General features: G+C 39.1%; 3 protein-coding genes and 1 non-coding gene across 4 annotated transcripts in view; 1 reads left to right on the forward strand and 3 right to left on the reverse strand.

Annotated features, from left to right (window-relative positions):
• Positions 1-3,269, reverse strand: part of LOC106880413 (uncharacterized) — a 6,057-nt gene extending 2,788 nt beyond the window's left edge. Inside the window, exon 1 of the transcript XR_008263506.1 lies at positions 3,068-3,269. This is a non-coding gene — a transcript (uncharacterized LOC106880413). The remainder of the gene's footprint in view (positions 1-3,067) is intronic.
• Positions 3,270-3,650, reverse strand: LOC128246981 (mitochondrial import inner membrane translocase subunit Tim16-like). Its single transcript, XM_052965915.1, has one exon. The coding sequence runs from the start codon at positions 3,648-3,650 to the stop codon at positions 3,270-3,272; it is 381 nt and encodes a 126-aa protein (XP_052821875.1).
• Positions 3,651-11,985: 8,335 nt separating this feature from the next.
• Positions 11,986-17,555, reverse strand: LOC106880412 (protein timeless homolog). The gene has a single exon (XM_014930328.2). The coding sequence runs from the start codon at positions 17,460-17,462 to the stop codon at positions 12,762-12,764; it is 4,701 nt and encodes a 1,566-aa protein (XP_014785814.1). The 5' UTR covers positions 17,463-17,555; the 3' UTR covers positions 11,986-12,761.
• Positions 17,556-19,256: 1,701 nt separating this feature from the next.
• LOC106880411 (death-associated inhibitor of apoptosis 1) lies at positions 19,257-19,604 on the forward strand. The gene has a single exon (XM_014930327.1). The coding sequence runs from the start codon at positions 19,257-19,259 to the stop codon at positions 19,602-19,604; it is 348 nt and encodes a 115-aa protein (XP_014785813.1).
• The last annotated feature ends 1,079 nt before the right edge of the window (positions 19,605-20,683 follow it).

Here is a 20,683-nt window from a genome sequence, read left to right on the forward strand (position 1 = left end):
ATATATATATATATATATATATATATGTGTGTGTATATATATATATATATATATATACTAGGCGTATATATAAAATTTAATATAAACAGCAAGGCACAATATAATATGATAAAGGAAAAATTTTCATCATCACTACTTGTGACTGAGGGTGGCAAAGCACCTATTTTGTAAGAAATGAGTTAAAAACTCCTGACGCTGGAAGAAGTAGGCAACATATAACAGGGGAGATAACTGCCCCATGAGTGTCTCAGATCACAAGATTAGACTAGCTCCACCTATCAGTCATAGGCTTGTCAATAGTTATGACTCCCTTGTTTGAAAATATCTCAGATTCACACACTTATTGCACCAGTCCTTCAGTTTTTCTAATCCCTGTAAAAGAACTTGGAAGGTTGGGCCTCCAAGCAGGCCTTTCACAATACCCTTAAAGCCAGGAAGTTTTTAGCACCCCTTTGGATATATATATATATATATATATATATGTATATAGTTGAAATTTACAGAAAAACAAAAGACGAAGACAGGTGTATAAACAAACAGGTGCACTAGTTTGACACTTGGGAAGGTGAGAAAGTCTTTATATATATATATATATTGCTTGCTTTTATTTCTTGCAATATAGATGCTTCAGCCCCCTCAGTCACAATTAGTGATGATGAAAACTTTTCCTATATACATACATATATATTATATTTTAGTCAGTAGACTGGCCATGCTGGGGGCCTACGCTCTTCAACAGAAAGAAACATGAAGAAATAAACAGAGAGAGAATAAAAAAAACTTTTGGGAACTAGTGGGCAATCATGGCATATGAATCCAGTATGTTCTGCTGGACGGGTAAAGTCAGTGTGCATATAGGACAGAGTCTAAGTGATTTGAGAGAAGAACTGGGTATACAAAGAATCTGATGTAGCATGCAAGAGAAAAGACGGTGCTGGTGTGGCCATGTGATGCATATAAATGAAGACAGTTTTATCAAGAAATGCTGATCTCTAAATGTGGAAGGGGTAGACTCAGAAAGATATGGAATGAAGTGGTGAAATGGGGCCTCACAGAGGACAGGGGACCAAGACTCCTGGCAGTTTGTGGGGCTTGAGAAGAAATGTCAAGTAAAGTAAAATTGGGGTTGTCCTCACATACAGGTGTGTCCACTACATCCCTCTTCAGCTGAGCATTCCTAATCTTGTGGGCTCTTGTTTGCTGGTGCCATGTAAAAAGCACCCATGCTGGTACTGGGTAGAAACACCCAGTATACTCTGTAAAGTGGTTGGCATTAGGAACCATGCCAAAACAAACATGGAGCCCAGGATTGGCAAAATAGACTGATAGAATAAACACCAGGCCAAAACCAAAAGTAAGTCCTGGGGGTTGGTTCATTTGACTAGAAATTCTTCAAGGTGGTGCCCCAGCATGGCCGTGATCTTAATGAATGAAACAAGTAAAAGATAAAAGATATATACTGGATTTTCTAGACAATAGTGTTATAAGTTCTATATATTCCATGGGGCAATCAAAGCGTTTATGATGGTAAAGAGTGATATAAGAATATCAATTTCACTCGGGTGGAACAAATATTCATTTACTTGTTTCAGTCATGACTGCGGCCATGCTAGAGCACTGCCTTTAGTTGAACAAACTGACTCCAGCACTTATTCTTTGTAAGCCTTGTACTTATTCTATCAGTCTCTTTTGCTGAATCGCTAGGTTATGGGGGCGTAAACACACCAACATTGGTTGCCAAGCGATGGTGAGGGAACAAGCATAGACACACAGAGAAATATATACATATGTGTGTGTGTGTGTGTGTATATATATATATATATATATATATATGTATATATATATACGACGGGCTTCCTTCAGTTTCCATCTACCAAATTCACTCACATGACTCTGGTCCGCCTGACACTTTACTAGAAGACATTTACTCAAGGTGCTACGCAGTGGGACTGAACCCGGAACCATCTGGTTGGGAAGCAAGCTTCTTACCACATAGCTACGCTGCACATATCATATAAGAAAGTTTTGTTTGAAAGCACCAGTTGGTTATTCTTTTCGCACTTACACACAGGACAGGCCTTCACGGATCGTTTACCAAATTCACTCTAAAAGCAATGGGAAAACCGAAGTTACAATAGAACATGGACGGACCAAGCTGTCGACTATTGACATTGAACCTGAACTCACGTGGTTGCTAAGGCAACTTTTCCGCTGACCACACGGCTATATAAACACTTATTTTCTTTTATTATTCACATTGATTGAAGTTCTGCTCAATCAGGATTGACCTGAAAGTTACATAGAACTTTCGTTTGATAAATTATCACCGTTCAACAATAATCTCGTGTGTAGATTCCTTATACATTTTAACTCATCATCATTATTATTATTATTAGTAGTAGTAGTAGTTAAGGCGGGAGCAGGTAGAATCGTTAGCGCATCGAACAAAATGTTTAGCGGTATTTCTTCCTACTTTGTACGTTCTGACCTGAAATCTCGCCGAGGTCAACTTTGCGCTTCATCGTTAGCGGTTGATGTAATCGATTAACTCACTACCCCTAAAATTGCTGGCCTTGTTACAAAATTTAAAACATCATTATTATTATTATTATAATTGATATTCCTTTAAAAGAATAAATATATAAGCGAAAGTACAATTTATTTCAAGAGCACATGGATATAATACCTGGCAACGGTGGAGCCTGTATGTGGTCACTAAATCTACAAGAAATAAAGAGTCCGTCTCGAATCACATACTACATTCTCAAATAAGGAAAGGACACACCACAAAAAGACGGGATGGTCACAGCTAAAATGTCCATGGTCATAGGTGTGCTCGGGGTTAAACAACATTAACAAGGAATAATTCGTTGAACTATTATTTAATTTCTTTCATAAACTAATCAAGCAAATATGTGAAATAACATTTAAAACACATTAAATCATATTTTATGAAATACTGGGGGTGGGTGTATGAGATATTTATACAAGAGAGGCAGGTTTCGTTTAGTAAATATATTTAAAAATATCAAAAGTTAATATATAATTGAATGAAAATATAAAATACCTAAGAATCATCAGGTTTTAAGTTTTAAGTGTCTAATCCCGAAAATAGAGAGAGATTAATTAAAAGACACAACTTCTTATATTTATTTTTGTTCAGCTTCCTTTTAACAGCTCCATATAACAATGTATATACATATATATATATCATTAATATTATTATTATTATTATTTACATATTCCTTGCTAAACCCCAAAAGCCGTCATCAAGATTCCGAAGGTGGTTCTTTTACTTGTTGTGTGTCCTTCTGAGTTTCCAAATCAATTCTTTCTTTGGCTCGATAAACTTTCGACTGTATGTAGAAAGAACCACCCTTTTGCTTGTCGTTGACATCAAATAAGTGTTTGAAGTTCTTATTTACTTTTTCCAAGTCCTCCAAATCCGTGACATTGAGGATAGTTTTGGCTTCGGCCAAAGTAATCCCCGTCACATTGTCGTCGGCAGCGCGACGGGTCCCTCTTCGTCCGCCGCCAGATCTCTGAGCATTTTGTTGACTAGTCCTCAATTCCTGGCGTAAAGCAGCCGTAAAGGCCCGTCCCACGATCTGGGCTCCAGCCACAATGATTTGTGCAAGATACTTGGCCATGGACCGTTGTTATGTTCGGGTTACAACACCAAATTACAATTATTGAGGCAGCATGTCGTGTCCTTCACAAGTAGCTTCCGGTTGAGGTTCCAGGGAAATAACTTCAACACGAAAAAGACCGGTTCTTATAAAATGGTCGAAACGAAACTGGTTTCTTGGCTGAGCAGGGTAAACCAGTTTCGTTTCGGAAATTGAAATGGTAACCATAATATTGTACCTGCTAGAAATAGCAACGAATGTTTTTCTCAAAATCACAGCTATCTTAAACACAGACACACACACACACACACATCAAGCAATGTAGCCTAACTTATAAAAAGACAAGATGGTCATATATGGAAAACCCTTGCTTACAGACCGTTTATCTATCATAACCTCAGTTATATTTACGAGTTTTCATAGAAATATACGAGACTTTAGAGTACACAAGTCCTCAATTGTCTGGTCTCTATCACAGAAGGTCGTATTTGAGGTCAAGGAGTGAGGCTTTGCGGAAAGAAAAATGATTTCCTTTCGTGCCCCCATGAACTATTTAGCGTACGATTGAAGAATAAATGCACCTTTGGTTTTTAGGTCATTGGTCTATGTGGTCACTAGAGCTGCTAGTAATAGCAGCCATATAACTCAGAAAATCACATCATTAGAGAGAAAAAAATTATGGTGACATTGGATAATGTAGGTCGAGGTACATCTTGCTGGTAAAAAGGATTGATTGGAAGGTCGTTAATTATGTACCTACTCAATCAAGGCATACTCGGGAATTAAACGATCTAATGGAAGCTGTTTTTTTTAGACCGGAAGTGAATTTTTAAAAATGATACCCCTAGTTGCAGATATGGCTTTGTGCTTAAGAAACTTGCTTTCCAACCACATGGTTCAGGGTTCAGTCCCACTGTGTGGCACCCTGGTGGAAAAGGAGAGGGGTGAAGAGAGGAGAGAGGGAGAGAGAGAGAGAAGAGGGAGAGAAAGAAGATGAAGATATGTTGGGGCACAAGTTAAAGGGGAGAGTATATAGGTGTAGTAATACAGGGGATTGAATAGGGTGAATGGGTGGGTAAGTTTGCAAGAGTGTGAAAAGAGGGTCCAAAATGGTTGGGAAGGGAATGTGGATGAAAGGAGTGAGGTTCGGAAGATGAGTTGCAGGGTAGTGGGAAGGGATTCAGCAGGAACAGGTTGTGGTGCAGGTAAGTTTGTGAGGGTGCAAAAAAAAATGGGAGATAGAGGGGAGGGGAATGCAGTGAGTGGTGGACATGAGAAGTGGGAGGGGCATTAGGGGAGAGGAGTATATATTTCCTTATTGCTCACAAGGGGCTAAACATAGAGGGGACAAACAAGGACAGACAAAGGGATTAAGTCAATTACATTGACCCCAGAGCATAACTAGTACTTATTTAATAGACCCCCGAAAGAATGAAAGGCAAAGTCGACCGCGGCAGAATTTGAACTCAGAACATAATGGCAGATGAAATACCATTAAGCATTTCGCCCAGCGTGTTAACGATTCTGCTAGAGGAGTATAGACTCGAGAAACACACCTTTAGGGCCTCCTTTTTACTTACTAGACGGGTCTTCCCAAGCACAGCAAATCACCAATGACCTCAATCTTTTGTCATCTTCTCTATGAAGCTCAACATCTGAAGGTCATTTCCTACCAGTTTGCCCTGCATCTTTTGGGTTTACCTCATCCACAACCAAGAGGTTTATACGATGGACTCATCTGTCGAAGACGATGGATAAATGTTCAGCTTTTTGCTGAAAAACCTGCACAAGTGATCAAAAGCACGTGCCACCACATCAGCTCACTCTCTCTCCATCAAATCGATGTTGCCTGAACAGGTGCATCAGGTGTGCCACGCATCAGGTGTCACAGTGATCACAGAGCAATGTGAAATGAAGAGTTTTACTCAAGAACACAATGCACTGCTCAGTCTAGGAATTGAAACCACAATCTTGCAATTGTGAGTGCAACATCTTTACCTTTAGGCTATGCGTTGTTGCATATATTCTTTTACTTGTATCAGTCATTTCTCTGTGGCCATGCTGGAGCACCACCTTTTAGTCAAAGAAATCAACCCCAGGACTTCTTCTTTGTAAGCTTAGTACTTATTCTATCAGTCGCTTTTGTCGAACCGCTAAGTTACGGGGATGTAAACATGGTGGGGGCACAAACACAGACATATACACCAACACATACATATATATGTATAATATATATATACATGTGTGTGCAATGGGCTTCTTTCAGTTTCTGTCTACCAAATCCACTCACAAGGCTTTGGTCGGCCTGAGGCTTTTGTCAAACCTGAAAAACAGAAAATTCGCATGCACGCATGTGTCAGAGTTTGTGCATATCCTTATCTTGACATCATGTAATGGCTATAAGCAAGCATCACCATCGTACAAGCAATGTTATCCATCCCAGTCTTCTGTGGAAACTATGTCTAGCTATTGGGATATAATAGGTTTCTTGGAAGCAGGTGAGGTTTAGAGACAGAAAGAGCATCCGATCATGGAAATTCTGCCTCAACAAAGACCCATACAAGCAAGGAAAAATTGATGATAAAAAGTTGATAAAAAAAAAAAAGAAATTCCTTTCTTCTTTTGGGCTTTTCAATAAAAAATATTTAAAGAAATTTAATGAAAATACTTAACAAAATTTATAAAGAACCATAAAAATTCAGTCATATTACATTTATATATTCAGAACATTTAATGTGAAATATGTTTGGTGAATATTAATTAATATTACATCAATGTTTGGCTGGAAATTAGTTTTTAATTTTAAATTACTCACATTCTTCCAGATTCAATTTGCTAATTAATAATTTAACACCTTTAACCATTAACTGCCAAATTTTTTGGCTTTGCCAGGTGTCTTAGGAGTTCAAATAATATAGAGAATTAAAATTTTCTTTATATGTTAATTATTTTGGAAAATATGGTAAATTTTTGAAAAGTCTCAAATGGGGATCGCTGAAAACAAAGGCATATTTATCCTTTTCTATTCAACTACAATAATAAACATATTAGTTTTTATGAAACTATAGAATCGAATGTGAAAGTGTATGAAATATCAATGAATGATATTTTGATGGGAAATGCCAAAACAAAAAAAAAACAAAAAAAAGGTTTTCAAAACAGTCAATATTTTTGTGGTTCAAAAATTGTGATTTATTACACAAAATGTCCTCTAGAATTGGCCAGATTTAATAATGACAAACTTTAACAACTAAATATTGTTAAACACACCTCTGCAAATGCAGAGTACATAAGCAATTCACTTTAAATATAACAAAACCTGGCAGTGAGACTGTTTTTAGCAGATCCCTAAATGGGGCTCATGGCAGGCAATGGGTCAAGGCTCAAGATCGTTTGTTTATTAATCGCTTGGATAACCACATAGAATCCCATGGGGTCAGTATTCAGCCCTGATTTATTCAGTGATTCTCAGGTCTATGGACTCCTTTGACCCCTATTTTACTCAACTGGACCCTCATAACCATTCAGTGTTCAATAAAATCCTATTATATTTTTATGATTAAATATTATTTGGAATTGTATAAAAAAATTGTTAAAATATTTTGTGTAATTGTAACCAATTTATTGCAGATAAACCATAGCTGTGGCCAGTGCCCTCTGACTGGCTCCCATGCTGGTAGCATGTAAAAAGCACCATCTGAACGTGGCTGATGCCAGTACCCCGTAACTGGCCCCTGTGCTGGTGGCGCGTAAAAAGCACTATCCAAATGTGATCGATGCTAGGCCCGCCTGACTAGCACCTGTGCCGGTGGCATATAAAAAGCAACCATTGGCATCCAGCTGTAGAAACTCTGCCAAATCAGATTGGAGAGCCTGGTGCAGCCATCTGGTTCTCCAGACCTCAGTCAAACCGTCCAACCCATACCAGCATGGAAAACGGACATTAAACAATGATGATGAAACTTTAGCAACAAAATCTTGGATGGTCATGGCAAGAATGTCTCTGATGAAAGGGTCCCCAAAGGTCATATGCTCCGTGGTTAAGAACCACAGGTTTAGATAATTTCTCATATTTCTACATCCAGCTAAGGTCAAACCACAGAGGGTTGATAAAATACTGCTTGTTGTTTGGCCCTAGGTCAGCCGTGGTTGAGCAGATCTTTGATCAAACACATCCTTGCCATGACCACCCAAATTTTTCAGACATTGTTTATCCTTCTAATTTTTGTCGATGGTAAAGCGTGTTTTGAGAGATTCAGCTGCTATTTCTAGCGTATTTGAAAACCACGTCGCAGCATTCAGCCGTAATCACAAATTCAAACCTTGTGACTAAGGGAGAAACCAGAACAAAATCAAATTATAAAAAGAACCAATTTTTCAAAGGTCCAAGGGACATAACTCGAACAGACTTAAATAGCACTGCTATTTGATACTAGCCCTGATCAAGCTGACATTGTTAAAAGCATTCCAGCCGTGACCATACCGACATTTTTCACACATAGTATACATTATCCAATGCGTCCGCTTTTTTTCACAGACAGTATAATTTGAGAAAGATTTGGTTGCAGGAGTGGCTGTGTGGTAAGTAGCTTGCTTACCAACCACATGGTTCCGGGTTCAGTCCTACTGAGTGGCACCTTGGGCAAGTGTCTTCTATTATACCAAAACTTTGAGTGGATTTGGTAGAAGGAAACTGAAAGAAGCCCATCGTGTGTGTTTACGTCTCTATAACTTAGTGGTTCGGTAAAAGAGATCGATAGAAGTACTAGGCTTAAAAAAAAAGTACTGGCGTTGATTTGTTTGACAAATATTCAAGGTGGTGCTCCAGCATGGCCACAGTCTAATGACTGAAACAAGTAAAAGATGAAAGATATCATCATCATCATCATTTAACGTCCATTTTCCATGCCGGCATGGGTTAGACAGTTTAACAGGAGCTGGTAAGGCTGGAGAGCTGTACCAGGACCCAGTTGTCTGTTTCCGCATGGTTTCTATGGCTGGATGTGAATGACTGAATTTTGGTTGGTCGACTCAAAATGGCACTTCATGCTGTTTATTATTTATAGCTTCAACTACTTCAAGTTCCACCGTTAAAAACAAAGTATTATAGTTACCATCATCATCATCATTTAACATCTGTTGTCCATGCTGGCATGGGTAGGACGATTTGACCAAGCTGCACCAGACTTCAGTCTGATTTGGTATGGTTTCTACAGCTGGATGCCCTTCCTAACATGCCAACCACCTTTCAGAGTGTCACTGGGTGATTTTAAGTGGCACTGCATGGGTACTTTTATGTGTAGTCTATTTAATGGAATTATAAACAATCTCCATAACAACTGCCAGTCTTTCACCCCAATAACTCTTCCATCAAGCTGTCACATCCTTCATCCATTCATTTGGGTTCTTTTGTCATAAATCTCCCTTCTACTCATTCTCTGGGCCACATGGACTTGAAATAAAAGGGACAACATAGGGTAGTAAATTTTGAGGATCGAATACTGGAGATAGCAAGTCGGACAAAATGCTTAGAAGCATTTCTTTCGATGTTTTACGTCAAGTACTGTGGTTGATGTAATCGACAAGCCCCCTCCCCTCAAAATTACTCTGTGTGTGTGTGTGTTATGTGTGCAAGGCTACTTCATTGGTGCTGGTGTCATGATAGAATATAACCAATACCCTTGGCAAAGTGGTGGATGAATGGGAGGAAACCATGTAGGGTCCTGTAGGGCCCTTTAGTCAGGTTGAGTAAATGAAAATCTCTAACCATAGCAAAAATAAAAGGTGTGAGTGAAATCTAATACTGTGAACCATCTCGGAGGACAGTGACTCCAAAGAACTAGCTTGGACAGAGACAACCCATTTGATGCGTGTGAGACAGGAAAGTGAAAGTGAAACTGATGTTGGTGATGATGACTAAAGACCCACCCACCACAACAATTGAAATCCTAAAACTAAGGCACCACATAAAAAGTACTCAGTACACTCTGTAAAGTGGTTGGTGTTAGGAAGGGCATCCAGCTGTAGAATCCATGCGAACACAGATGATTGGAGCCTGGTGCAGCTGCTGTCAAACCATCCAACCCATACTGGCATAGAAAATGGATGTTAAATGATGATGATGATAATATTGTGCTCCGCAGTTGGTTCCATCCATTATGGTAGTAGTGTCACACAGAAACAGCAACCAAAATAGCTGCAAAATATTTTAAAACAACTCAGAAACTATAAACAAGAACAGGATTTGGCCATTTGTAATTCTTCTTTTTTCTTCTTCTTGACAGAACATATTTTTCAGATAAATTCTAAAAAAGATTTCTGAAACAGACATAAGCCAATGTTATATTTTGAAACAAATATGAAACATGTGTGTTTGTTTGTTTGTTTTTCCTTGTCTAGACAGAATGCTGTAATTATAAATGGTTATCATGAAAAACATGTCTGGCCTTGGAGGGGAAATATTACCTTGCTTGGAAACAGGTGACGGTTAGCAACAGGAAGGACATCCGAATGCAGAAAATCTGCCTCAATAAACTCAGTCTGAGCCATACAAGCGACGAAAAGTTGACGTTAAAAGACGGATGGTGGAGAATCTAACACAGTGATCTCCCCTTCGTTGCGAAGATTTAACTCGGATCAAATCAAATCTGGGACTGAACGACAATCTGACAGTTGATTATTAATATCAGAGTTAGAACTCATTCACATTTAGTAATAATTAATAATAATAATAATAACAACAACATTGACGTCCACTTTTCCATGCTGGTATGGGTTTGGTGGAGTTCATGGTGATGAATTTTCTACAGCTCAATGCTTTTCTTGTTGTCAACCCTCGTTTCTTAGCAAAGCAATATTTCACCCTGGCCACACGTTTCCACAAAATATTAGAGGCGTGTGGGTGTGTGTGTGTGTGTATCATCGTCGTCATCATCACTCAGTGATCCTGTTCCATGCTGGTTTGATGGGATTCAATGTGCCCAAAGGACTGTACCATGCTCCAGTTGTCTGTTTTGGCAAAGTTTCTAAGGCTGGAGACCCTTCCTAATGCCAACCATTTTACAGTGTGTACTGGATGCATTTCTCATGTCACCTGCACGAGCGAGGTTGCCATGCAGCTCACATGACTACAAACCCTGGGACGGGGATTAGCTTCATGCGAGTGAACAGTGAGGGAGGGGTTTGAATAATGAAAAGGGGAGACAGTACAGGTTCTTGAAAAACATCCGTAAGGTTACTCACGTGGCACACAGAAACTAAACAAAAGATTCTCCTCCCCATCCATCTCTATATATACGCACTTATGTGTGTGTGTGTGTATCCTTGTCTTGACATTATATAACGGTTGTAAGGTGGCAGGTTGGCAGAATCGTTAGCACACTGGGCGAAATGCTTTGCAGTATTTCATCTGCCGCTACGTTCTGAGTTCAAATTCTGCCAAGGTCGACTTTACTTTTCATCCTTTTGGGGTCGATGAAATAAGTACTAGTTATGCACTGGGGTTGATCTAATCGACTTACCCTTCCTCGCAAATTTCAGGCTTTGTGCCTAGAATAGAAAGGATCAAATAATGGTAGTAAATGAATATAATTATTATACAAGTGATGTTGTTTGTTTTCAATCTTCCAAGAAAAAGATGTTTGGCCATGGGGGAGGGGGGATGTTACCTTTCTTGGAAAGAGGTGAAGGTTGGTGACAGGAAAGGCATCAACAAGTTCCATCCAATCCATGCGAACATGGAAAATGGACATTAAAAAAAATAATGTCTTTATTGCCCACAGGGGGTTAAACATAGAGGGGACAAGCAAGGACAGATAAAGGGAATAAGTCGATTAGATCGACCCCAGTGCGTAACTGGTACTTATTTGACTCCGAAAGGATGAAAGGCAAAGTCGACCTTGGTGGAATTTGAACTCAGAACATAACGGCAGGCAAAGTACCACTAAGCATTTCAGCTGGTGTGCTAATGATTCTGCCAGCTCACCGCCCTAATGATGAAGATAATGGCAAGATATTACTGTTATATTCTGGGTGAAAACGCCAACCATGTAACTGGCACTCCATCGGTTATGACAACAAGAGTTGCAGTTGGTCCAACCAATGGATTAGCCTGCTTGTGAAATTAACATGCAAGTGGCTGAGTACTCCAGACATATGTACCCTTAACATAGTTCTCCAGGAGACTCAGCATGACACAGCTGGTCCTTTTCTATTACAGGTTCTACTCATTTTTGCCAGCTGAGTGGAGTGGAGCAATGTGAAATAAAGAGCCTTGCTTAAGGCCACAACGCACTCCTGGGAATCATGACCTGATACACTAACCACAAAGCTGGTCATTAATTAACAAAGTGAAATATTAATTAAAAAAAGAAATGTTTCTTTATTAACCAATTTGTCTGTTGAATTCTGTTCTTTTACAAGGAAAAAGGAATTGAAAAATATTTCTAGTTTTAATGATTTTTCAGTCACTTGTGTTGTGTTATAAAAAAAAAATTTATTTAAAACAAAAGTTTTTATAATTTATATAATTTGCTACAATTCAGTTCTGTAGTGTATAGGTGCGTGTGTGTGTGTCGTTATTTTACATTTATTTTATATGCTATATACAAATATAGCATGTGTGTGCATGCGTGTGTAGATATATATATATATACTGTTGTGTCTGGGGAGAACCATTCTCTTTTAGTGTCTTATAATTTAACACACTCACCAGTTCGATTTCCACTCATTTACTTATTTATTTTTTCTAAAATTTTTGTTGCGTCCTGCAACCTTTTCAAGACTATTGAAAAGGTTGCAAGACGCAACGAAAAAATTAAAAAACAAATAAGTGGAAATTTTCCCAGTGAGTGTGTTAAATTATATGGCACAAAAAGAAAATGACTCTCGCCGGACACAACAGAATATGCTTCAATACACAAACTCACATAAAGAATCTTGCAAACCAAATCCCAAAACAATATATATATATATATGATGCTGACTCTCCATAAATATAAAAATAATAATGATAATTTCCTGTTAGACATTCTTTGAGCCTTTGAGTCACAGAAGATGCCAAAGGAAGAAAATATGATTTGGGGAATGGTTACTTAATTTCTTTTACTCCAAGAAAGATTTGGAAAGTCACCTTTAATCATTCTCATCATCACTGCTAAGAACACGTTTCCTGCGAATGGCAGTAACAAGTGGTATATGGTCATCAAAGACATTGGTGTCTGGTTCCATATTTGGTAAGGACAACAAAGTGGCTGGGAAAGTATCAACAGTATTGTTGTTGATAATATTTGGATTCTGTTTGACATATTTGGGGGTCTGGACACTTTTAGCTTTGTCGAACAAATCAACATCATCCTGTTTTGGGTTCAATTCTTTAGTGGAATCAATTTCATGATTTTCCTTATCTTCATCACCTGAATCATCATCAGAGCTCTCCAATATTGCAATTTTCTGCCGTTTACTTCCATTTACCGTTTTTCTTTCTGCAGCAGAGTCATCCAACTCCTCCATAGTCTTCCCACTGTGGCCACCGTCACTGCTCTCAGAGTCTATCAGTTTTTGTCGCTTTTTGGTTTTCTTCACAAAACTTGGTCCTGCAAGCTGCGGGACTGTTGCTTCCTTATTAAGGGAAACATCATCGTTTTCTTGTTGAAGGTCTACAGTGCTAACATTATGATTTCCCGCATCCTCATCGCTGCTATCACTCAATAAACGCTTCTTTTTCTTCTTCTTCTTTTCGGAGGTTCCAACAGTGTCAAAGTTCTCCAACTCAGTTTCGATAAACAACCGGCCATCATCACTGTCACTGTCGGAAGAATTGAACTTTGCTAAAGGAGTTTCTTTTCTCTTTGAACAGTTAGCGTTAAAATCTTGGTTAATTTTTTTCTTGGATGTTGGCAGAGAATTAAGAGGTACATCACTATCATCATCACTGTCATCATCAGCATTTTGTTTAGATTTTACCTGAGAAATAAGAGGTTCATCCCCACTCTCATCATCATCATCAATTTGGATGGAACCATTCCGTGCATTACTCTCAGATCTATCTTCTACATCATCCTCATCACTGCTGTCCTCAAACTCAATTCTCCTCCTCTTCTTTTTTTTATTCTCTTTTGAATTTCTTTGTTTAGAAAACTTTGGAGAATTACTCCCAGAAACATTTAGTTGAGAGTTGGAATCACCATTTTCTTCTTCAGAGTTTTCAGAAATCTTTTTCTTCTTTGTTCGCCGTTGCTTTTTTGAGTTTTTTTTATCTTCATCATTGTTTTTACTGGATTTTGCTTTGTTCTTTCCTTTAGTTTTTTTGTCTTTTGTTTGTTTTTTCTGCAGTGCCATTAGCGCTTTCTTCCTTTTACCATTATTTTCAGAGGTTTTTGATTTCTCTTTCTTTGATTTATTTTGTTTTTGACCAGTCTTTGACTTCACTGACCTAGCCACCAACCATGTCTTCAGTTCTGCTGTATTTGTAGGCTGACCGTTCTCGTCCAGATTCAAGCCATCAGCAATCATGGTCAACGTGGAACCATCCAAATCACCAGTGATACGCCAGAAAGCCTCTTGACCAGTGATAGGCTTTGAGAGGCCAATCAGCAACAGGAAGTCAAGAAATATAGGGTCTTCCATTGCCTCCTCATTTTCTTCAGTAAGTGGTACCACAGGTACACCAACATAGGTACCCGGTGTCTGTCTGTCTTCAGCAGTTCTTCGCAGTGACCTCTGGATCCAGCTGATGGGACCTTTGTAGTCATGGCTCACCAAACATTTCAAAACATCCTCAATATCAGTGCTAGGTAGGTCATCACTGTTGCTAGGTTGGCCCTCAATATCACGAGTTCCTTCGACTTCATCACTTTCCTCTCCAGAGGAATCAGAATGGGTGGCCATCACATGACCTTCTTGAACACAATCATCATCATCATTTGAATCACTGTTACTTCCACTCTCACCACTCCCATCCATTCGTCCCTGTTTCTTCCTCCTTGATCTTTTCTTATAGAGTTCTTTCTTATCCTGGACAATATCCAAACCAAAAAGTTTATCTTTGATTTTATTCTTGGGTTTAGTAAAAGACAAATTCTGCATGGTGTTACCAAGTGGATCATCAGACCCTCGAAACCGTTCAAAAGCATCTCTGAGTTCTGTTTCTTGTTCCTCCGTCCATGGCGCCCTGTCACTGTTGGTCGATGGGGGTTGTTTTCGTTTCAAATCTTTAGCAGATTGAATCAAGCCACTGATTCTCAGCTGGCGGAGAACCTGACCACGAGATTTGGTCTCGTCCGTTAAATGTGCCATGATATGACCAACAATATCCTTCTCAGGGTCTTCTTTCGCTTCATCAAACAACCGTTTTAGTTCCATTTCCTGGTCCTCAGTCCAAACTTGTTTCACATTTTGGTTTGGATTAAAGTAACCATCCGAAAGTTCTCCAGCTTCCCGGGCTGTTTTCCAGAATAACATTTCCATGAAAATTTTTTTGTTCTTCTCAGCTACAACGAAGAATTTCCGGACAATGAACACACCAAATTGCACTATTTCCTGAAAATGCTTCACTTTGGACAGGGCAAATGCTTCTCTGAAGATGCAAAACAGGCGGGCTTGGAAGAACATGCCCTCCTGATGAAGATCAACAGCAATACGGTGGAACATTTTGATGATGCAGTGGTTTGTAAAAGCTGAATTGTTTTTGAAGTTAGCAAGTAGGGTGGTGTAACTTTGGAGAATCGCAGGTTTGGCAAATTTAGCAATAAAATCTCGAGTACTGAGTTCTTCTTCACTGGTAACAACCGAAGACATTTCCTCTTCGACAATATCATCTTCCTGTTCTTCTAATTCTTCAGCCACTGTAGCAGCCATGTTTTCACTATTCTGAGATAAATTTGCCATAAATACCTCTCTTAGGGCTAAAAATTCATCTTCGGGACTCATTTCAGCACTGCCAAATTCATTGTTGTCAGGCCAAACCTCCCGGGCTGCACGGAGAAGTGCCACAGCTTCTGCAGGATTTTTTGATCGAAGGCAGGTCTGTATACGTACCATAGTATCTGCTCGCTGTTGATCAATGTCGACTTCTGAAGCGGCATCGAAGGGGAGAACACCTTCACTCATTTCATTCTCTCCACTCAACACAGCAGAAACTTCACTAGAAACATCATCCCACAGATTAAGAAGTTCTTCTTCAGATAATTGCGTTCTCGAAGAATTGCCAGCATTGTTGTTTTTATTATTCCGAGAGCTTTTAGATTTCTGTGAGGCTTTCTTTTTTTTTTGTACCACGATACATCGGTTAGATTTCTGGGAAATCTCCAACATCTTCAAGAACAGATGAGTTGCATGCACCAAATCTGTCAAATAGGAGGTAGAATATTTGCTGTGATCGAACTTACTTAACAGAACCACGAATATATCGCGAAATTCCATCATGTAGAAAATATTACCTTTTAAGACCTTAGCACTTGATACAAGGTGCTTGTTCTTGGATGTTTCCATAGAATGAAGAGTCATTAAAAGTTCTTGATAAGCCTTCAGAGCCAGATGCACTCGTTTCGCCCAGACTTTAGCTTCTTTCTTATCTGTCGTAATCATTTCATAATAATTGAAGAGATTCACCTGGATGTAATGAAAGGCAGACACTGACAGAGTTTCACTAATGAGTTCAACCTGTTGGCTGTGCAAACGACAAAATTCCATGAAAAACCGCAAGGCCCACAAATAATAGGTTTCATCATGATCTTGAGCAACCTCACGCACCAAATTATCTTTCACTGCAGACATAAGGGGATTGTAGCAGTTCTCCAAGAACTGGACGCAGAATTCTTTTAGGCACAGGCGAATACTCAGAGTTGATCTGCGAACAACATCGACTTGTGTGATGGGGGCACGGTTTTTGGGGGTAACACGAGATTTTTTAGTAATATCAAAAGAATGGTTACCTGCTTTATACAGGGATCCGTGAAAGATGACTTCTCTATCGCTAATCGACTGGACATTCTTAAGTACGTAGGTGCCACCGAACCGGGAGTGTCTTGTACTCATGTATCGAACTCGTTTTTGTTTAGCAATTCGTTCCTGTTCACGAATAATTTCCAATTCTCTCACATCTTTTTCTTTTTCGCTGATCGCTCGTTGGACACCGGCCGAAGCAAGCAAGGCAGGTGTTTGTTGACGAAACATCAGAGTTACAATCTCCAATGTATGCATGCAGTACTGTCTTTCGTCAGCAGAATTAGACACATATAGGAGTAAATCTTCCATACCGCTGACGTGTAACGACCACAGCACTTGGTCGTGAATGCTGGCATCGTCGTCCGTCCTCTTTTCTTCGTTGGCATCTGGCTGAACATGAAGCACATTCCGTACTAGGATCAACAGCCTTTCAATCAACACTCGGTCCTCTTCGTGTCTGTGTTCCCAGTCAAGTTTCAATAAATCGGTTAATTTCTCGGTGAGTACAGCGAAAAGCACATCGTCGACGAAGGCCTTTTTGTAGTTCCTCAGAATGCTTTCTACTTCCATGTAGTAGTTCCTCAGAACTTTATCTTCGGGAATCTGGCCCCCAAAACAAAGACGTGCCGGCTGTGTAAGATTAAGTAACAGCCGTATGACAGTCTCGAAAAGACTGCGATCGGATTTGTATTCTTTAATCAAAGGTAGTAAGTCACTTTGTACAATTTCTGCCTGTCCCAGCTGGCGACGAATGCAACACGTATCGTCATCTCGTCTCAAACAACGTATCAGATCTTTTACCGATTCCAGACAATCCGGTTCTTTTAAGTATTTCGACCCTTCCTGGTAACCGAGGGCACTGCATATAGCTTGTAATTCAACATCCATGATGGTGCTAAAACATTAAACATCAAGTAAGAGAATCAACCGTGGACACTAGTTTAGAAGGAAACAACAACAACGTGACAACACCTTCACTCACAATTGGCGCCAATTCTGAAAACGAGGCTGGCCGCTTACGATGTTGTCACAAACCAACACCAACAGTTAAAATTTATGTATATATAAAATTACATTTAATGTATATATCTATATAAGCTTATTTAACCTAGTCATAAATTTCTACATATTTTTTTTTCTTAAAAAAGGATTCTCTCAGTTATAAACACAATTGTCTTCTCTCCTATTTTTCCTTCCTCTCATTTTACTCATCACTTTCTCCCTCTCTCTCTCTCTCTCTCTCTTTTCCCCTATTCACACGCAAACCTCTTCAAGTAACACTTTTTAAAGATATCCAACACACTGACGCACACGTAACGCACACACAGAGTAATTTTGAGGGGAGGGGCTAGTCGATTACATCGACCGCAGTAGTTGTCGAAAAAAAGTCGAAAGAAATGCTTCTAAGCATTTTGTCCGACGCGCTATCTCCAGTATTCGATCCTCAGAATATTAAAAAAATTTCTTTTTCCTAAAAAACCTTTCCCCCGTCATTACGAATTGTGTGGTGCCAAAAAGATTTGAAAAATCTCCGTCAAAACGGAGACTTGTGTCGGCGGCCAATTCTATCCTCACCTATTGTTATGAATGTTGAGTAATGATTGAAAGGGTCCAATCGTAAATACAAGCGGCCGAAATAGGGTTTCTCCCAAGGGTCTTTGTAGTGATGTTACTCGATATGTTACGTAGCTCGGAGGTGAAGGAGTCACTTCGGATCGAACCTCTCCGTATTGAGAGGTCACAACTCCAGTACGACGGACGTGTGAATTAGAATGTCATAAGAAAGAACCGCAAGACGAATTCTTCAAGCCAAGCTAATTGGTAGAAGACCTTGGGGGAAGAACAAGAACGAGATGGATGAATAATTATTTGTTTATTGCCCACAAGGGGCTAAACACAGAGGGGACAAACAAGGACAGACAAAGGGATTAAGTCGGTTACATCGACACTAGTGCGTAACTGGTACTTATTTAATCGACCTGGGCAGAATTTGAACTCAGATGAATAATATCCATAGACTTAGACGCTTATGAATCCATCAGGAAAGTCTAATGATAGTTACTTTTGATAGGCCCCTAAAGAATAGGGGACCTGAGGGCTCTCCCTCCATGACTCTTCCAAGAAGTAGGAGGAAATAAATGGAAAAAAGAAGAATAATCCTGTATTTGGGGATTAAATCCGGAATTGTCTTCTCTTGTTCGTCACAAATACCAAAAATAAATTCGTCGTTTCGCTTGGGAAGGAACTTCCGCCTGTTATTATTATCACTTGACTATGATCTTATGGCTGCTATGGACTTTACTCGAGATTTATATATGTTTTAATTTCATACAATATATACTTTACCAATATACTGATTTCTCATCGTATTTACCTTTAGCGAAGATACGCCTCAACGAACTGTGGCATTATTCAGTGAAGCCGATGTTACTCAACTTTAATTATCACATCATAGATTTATGGCGAAACTTTACTTTCGAAAGACTTTATGAGAAACTCTATTCTTTTGGCTGCTTTATTTTCATGCCTCTCTATAACAGTTATCTTTTTAAAAGTTGTAAAAGACTCTTCACGAAATATGCCCCATCATATCTTCCTGCCAAATACCTCCCAATATATTTGATTATTTTTGCAATAACTTGCTATCTGATATATAAACTGTGTAGAAGGGAACCACAAAGGATGCGGTCCCATACGCAGAGACACAGAAGTGGTCTTCGTGCCCCACGACCTCATTTTCCCCCGGACATTGAACCATTTTCTGACGACGAGCCTGACAACGAAGCTGAAGATATTTCTTTCAACAACATCGATGATAATGGTAATAGTGGTTCTGTTGATTTAAGTAGTTACAGAAATGCCAGCCATCGCAGCTGTCCTGTTTGCAAACATTACGAGTTTAATGCCGTCGTCTTACCGTGTGGACACACAGCTCTGTGTTTGAAATGTGCCTTGAAATATTATTATCACCAGAGGAAATGTCCCGTATGCCAGAAAGCGATCTCCACCGTCCATCGAATATATCTATAACAATTAATTACTGCTAATAATTATTAGTTTTAATTAAGGTGAGAATGTTTACAGAAGAAAAAAGGCGACCGCTTCCATTTATATCGCGACCTGACAGAATGGTTGGCACCGGACGAAATGCTTTGCGGTAGTTCGTCCGTCGCTACGTTATGAGTTGAAATTCCGCCAAGGTCGACTTTGCCTTTCAATCTTTCGGGGTCGATAAATTAAGTACCAGTTGCGTACTGGAGTCAATCTAATCGACTGGCCCCTCCCACCAAATTACTGGCCTTTAGCCTGTAGTAAAAAGAATTTATATCCTGGTCTTGTTATCTCTACATTAAATGTTTATTTACTTTGTTAATTTCATGTTAATTTCTTTGCAAATATTTGTTATCTCATGCTTATTCTGTCAATGTCTTGGGTTACCAAATTCCAAACTTATGGAATTTGGAACTTCGTTTCCCACGTCTCATTCCCACCGCGGTTTTTTTTTAAAATTTCATTTTATGATCTTGATTTTTCTCTTATTTGAACAATTCGATCCTTCTTCTTTCAGTATTTAATTTAAATACAAAAACAAAATATATTTGCCTATGTTTGTTGACATGTCTTCCTATATCTTACAATCTTTCATATATTCTTTGTAACACCCAAACCCCGATTTAAGAATAAAGGGTAAAAATACTCTACAAGAGCGGGAATTCTCGTGGATTTCTAAAAACTGGTTATTTGTCAAGTAGGTTTAAATCGCACTTGTTGTGTAGTAAGAAGTTTGTTTTACAAACTTCCGGGTTCAATCCCACTGCGTGGTACCTTGAGCAAGTACCACGGCCTCGAGCTCCACCAAAGCCTCCTCTCCAAGAAAATGACGCTTACTTGTTAAAAAAGTTACGAAAATGGGAAATGTATCCAAAATAAATGAAGCATGCAAAAAATTAGGAAGATTCATCAATTTTTAGATATTTTATATTAAAAAATAAAACACGGAAAACGGGAACCGGCGAATGTAAACAAACATGTCGGACGATACAAAGGGCGGTAACTTACTTTTACCAGTTTAGATATTATTAATGATACAAGGGGCCCGACAATATCGT

Source organism: Octopus bimaculoides, chromosome 2, assembly GCF_001194135.2.
Source record: "Octopus bimaculoides isolate UCB-OBI-ISO-001 chromosome 2, ASM119413v2, whole genome shotgun sequence".
In the NCBI taxonomy this organism is placed as follows: domain Eukaryota; kingdom Metazoa; phylum Mollusca; class Cephalopoda; order Octopoda; family Octopodidae; genus Octopus; species Octopus bimaculoides.

Coding starts and splice junctions, on each gene's coding strand:
- LOC128246981 (XM_052965915.1), bottom strand. CDS start 3,650: ATGGCCAAGTATCTTGCACAAATCATTGTGGCTGGAGCCCAGATCGTG.
- LOC106880412 (XM_014930328.2), bottom strand. CDS start 17,462: ATGGATGTTGAATTACAAGCTATATGCAGTGCCCTCGGTTACCAGGAA.
- LOC106880411 (XM_014930327.1), top strand. CDS start 19,257: ATGCGGTCCCATACGCAGAGACACAGAAGTGGTCTTCGTGCCCCACGA.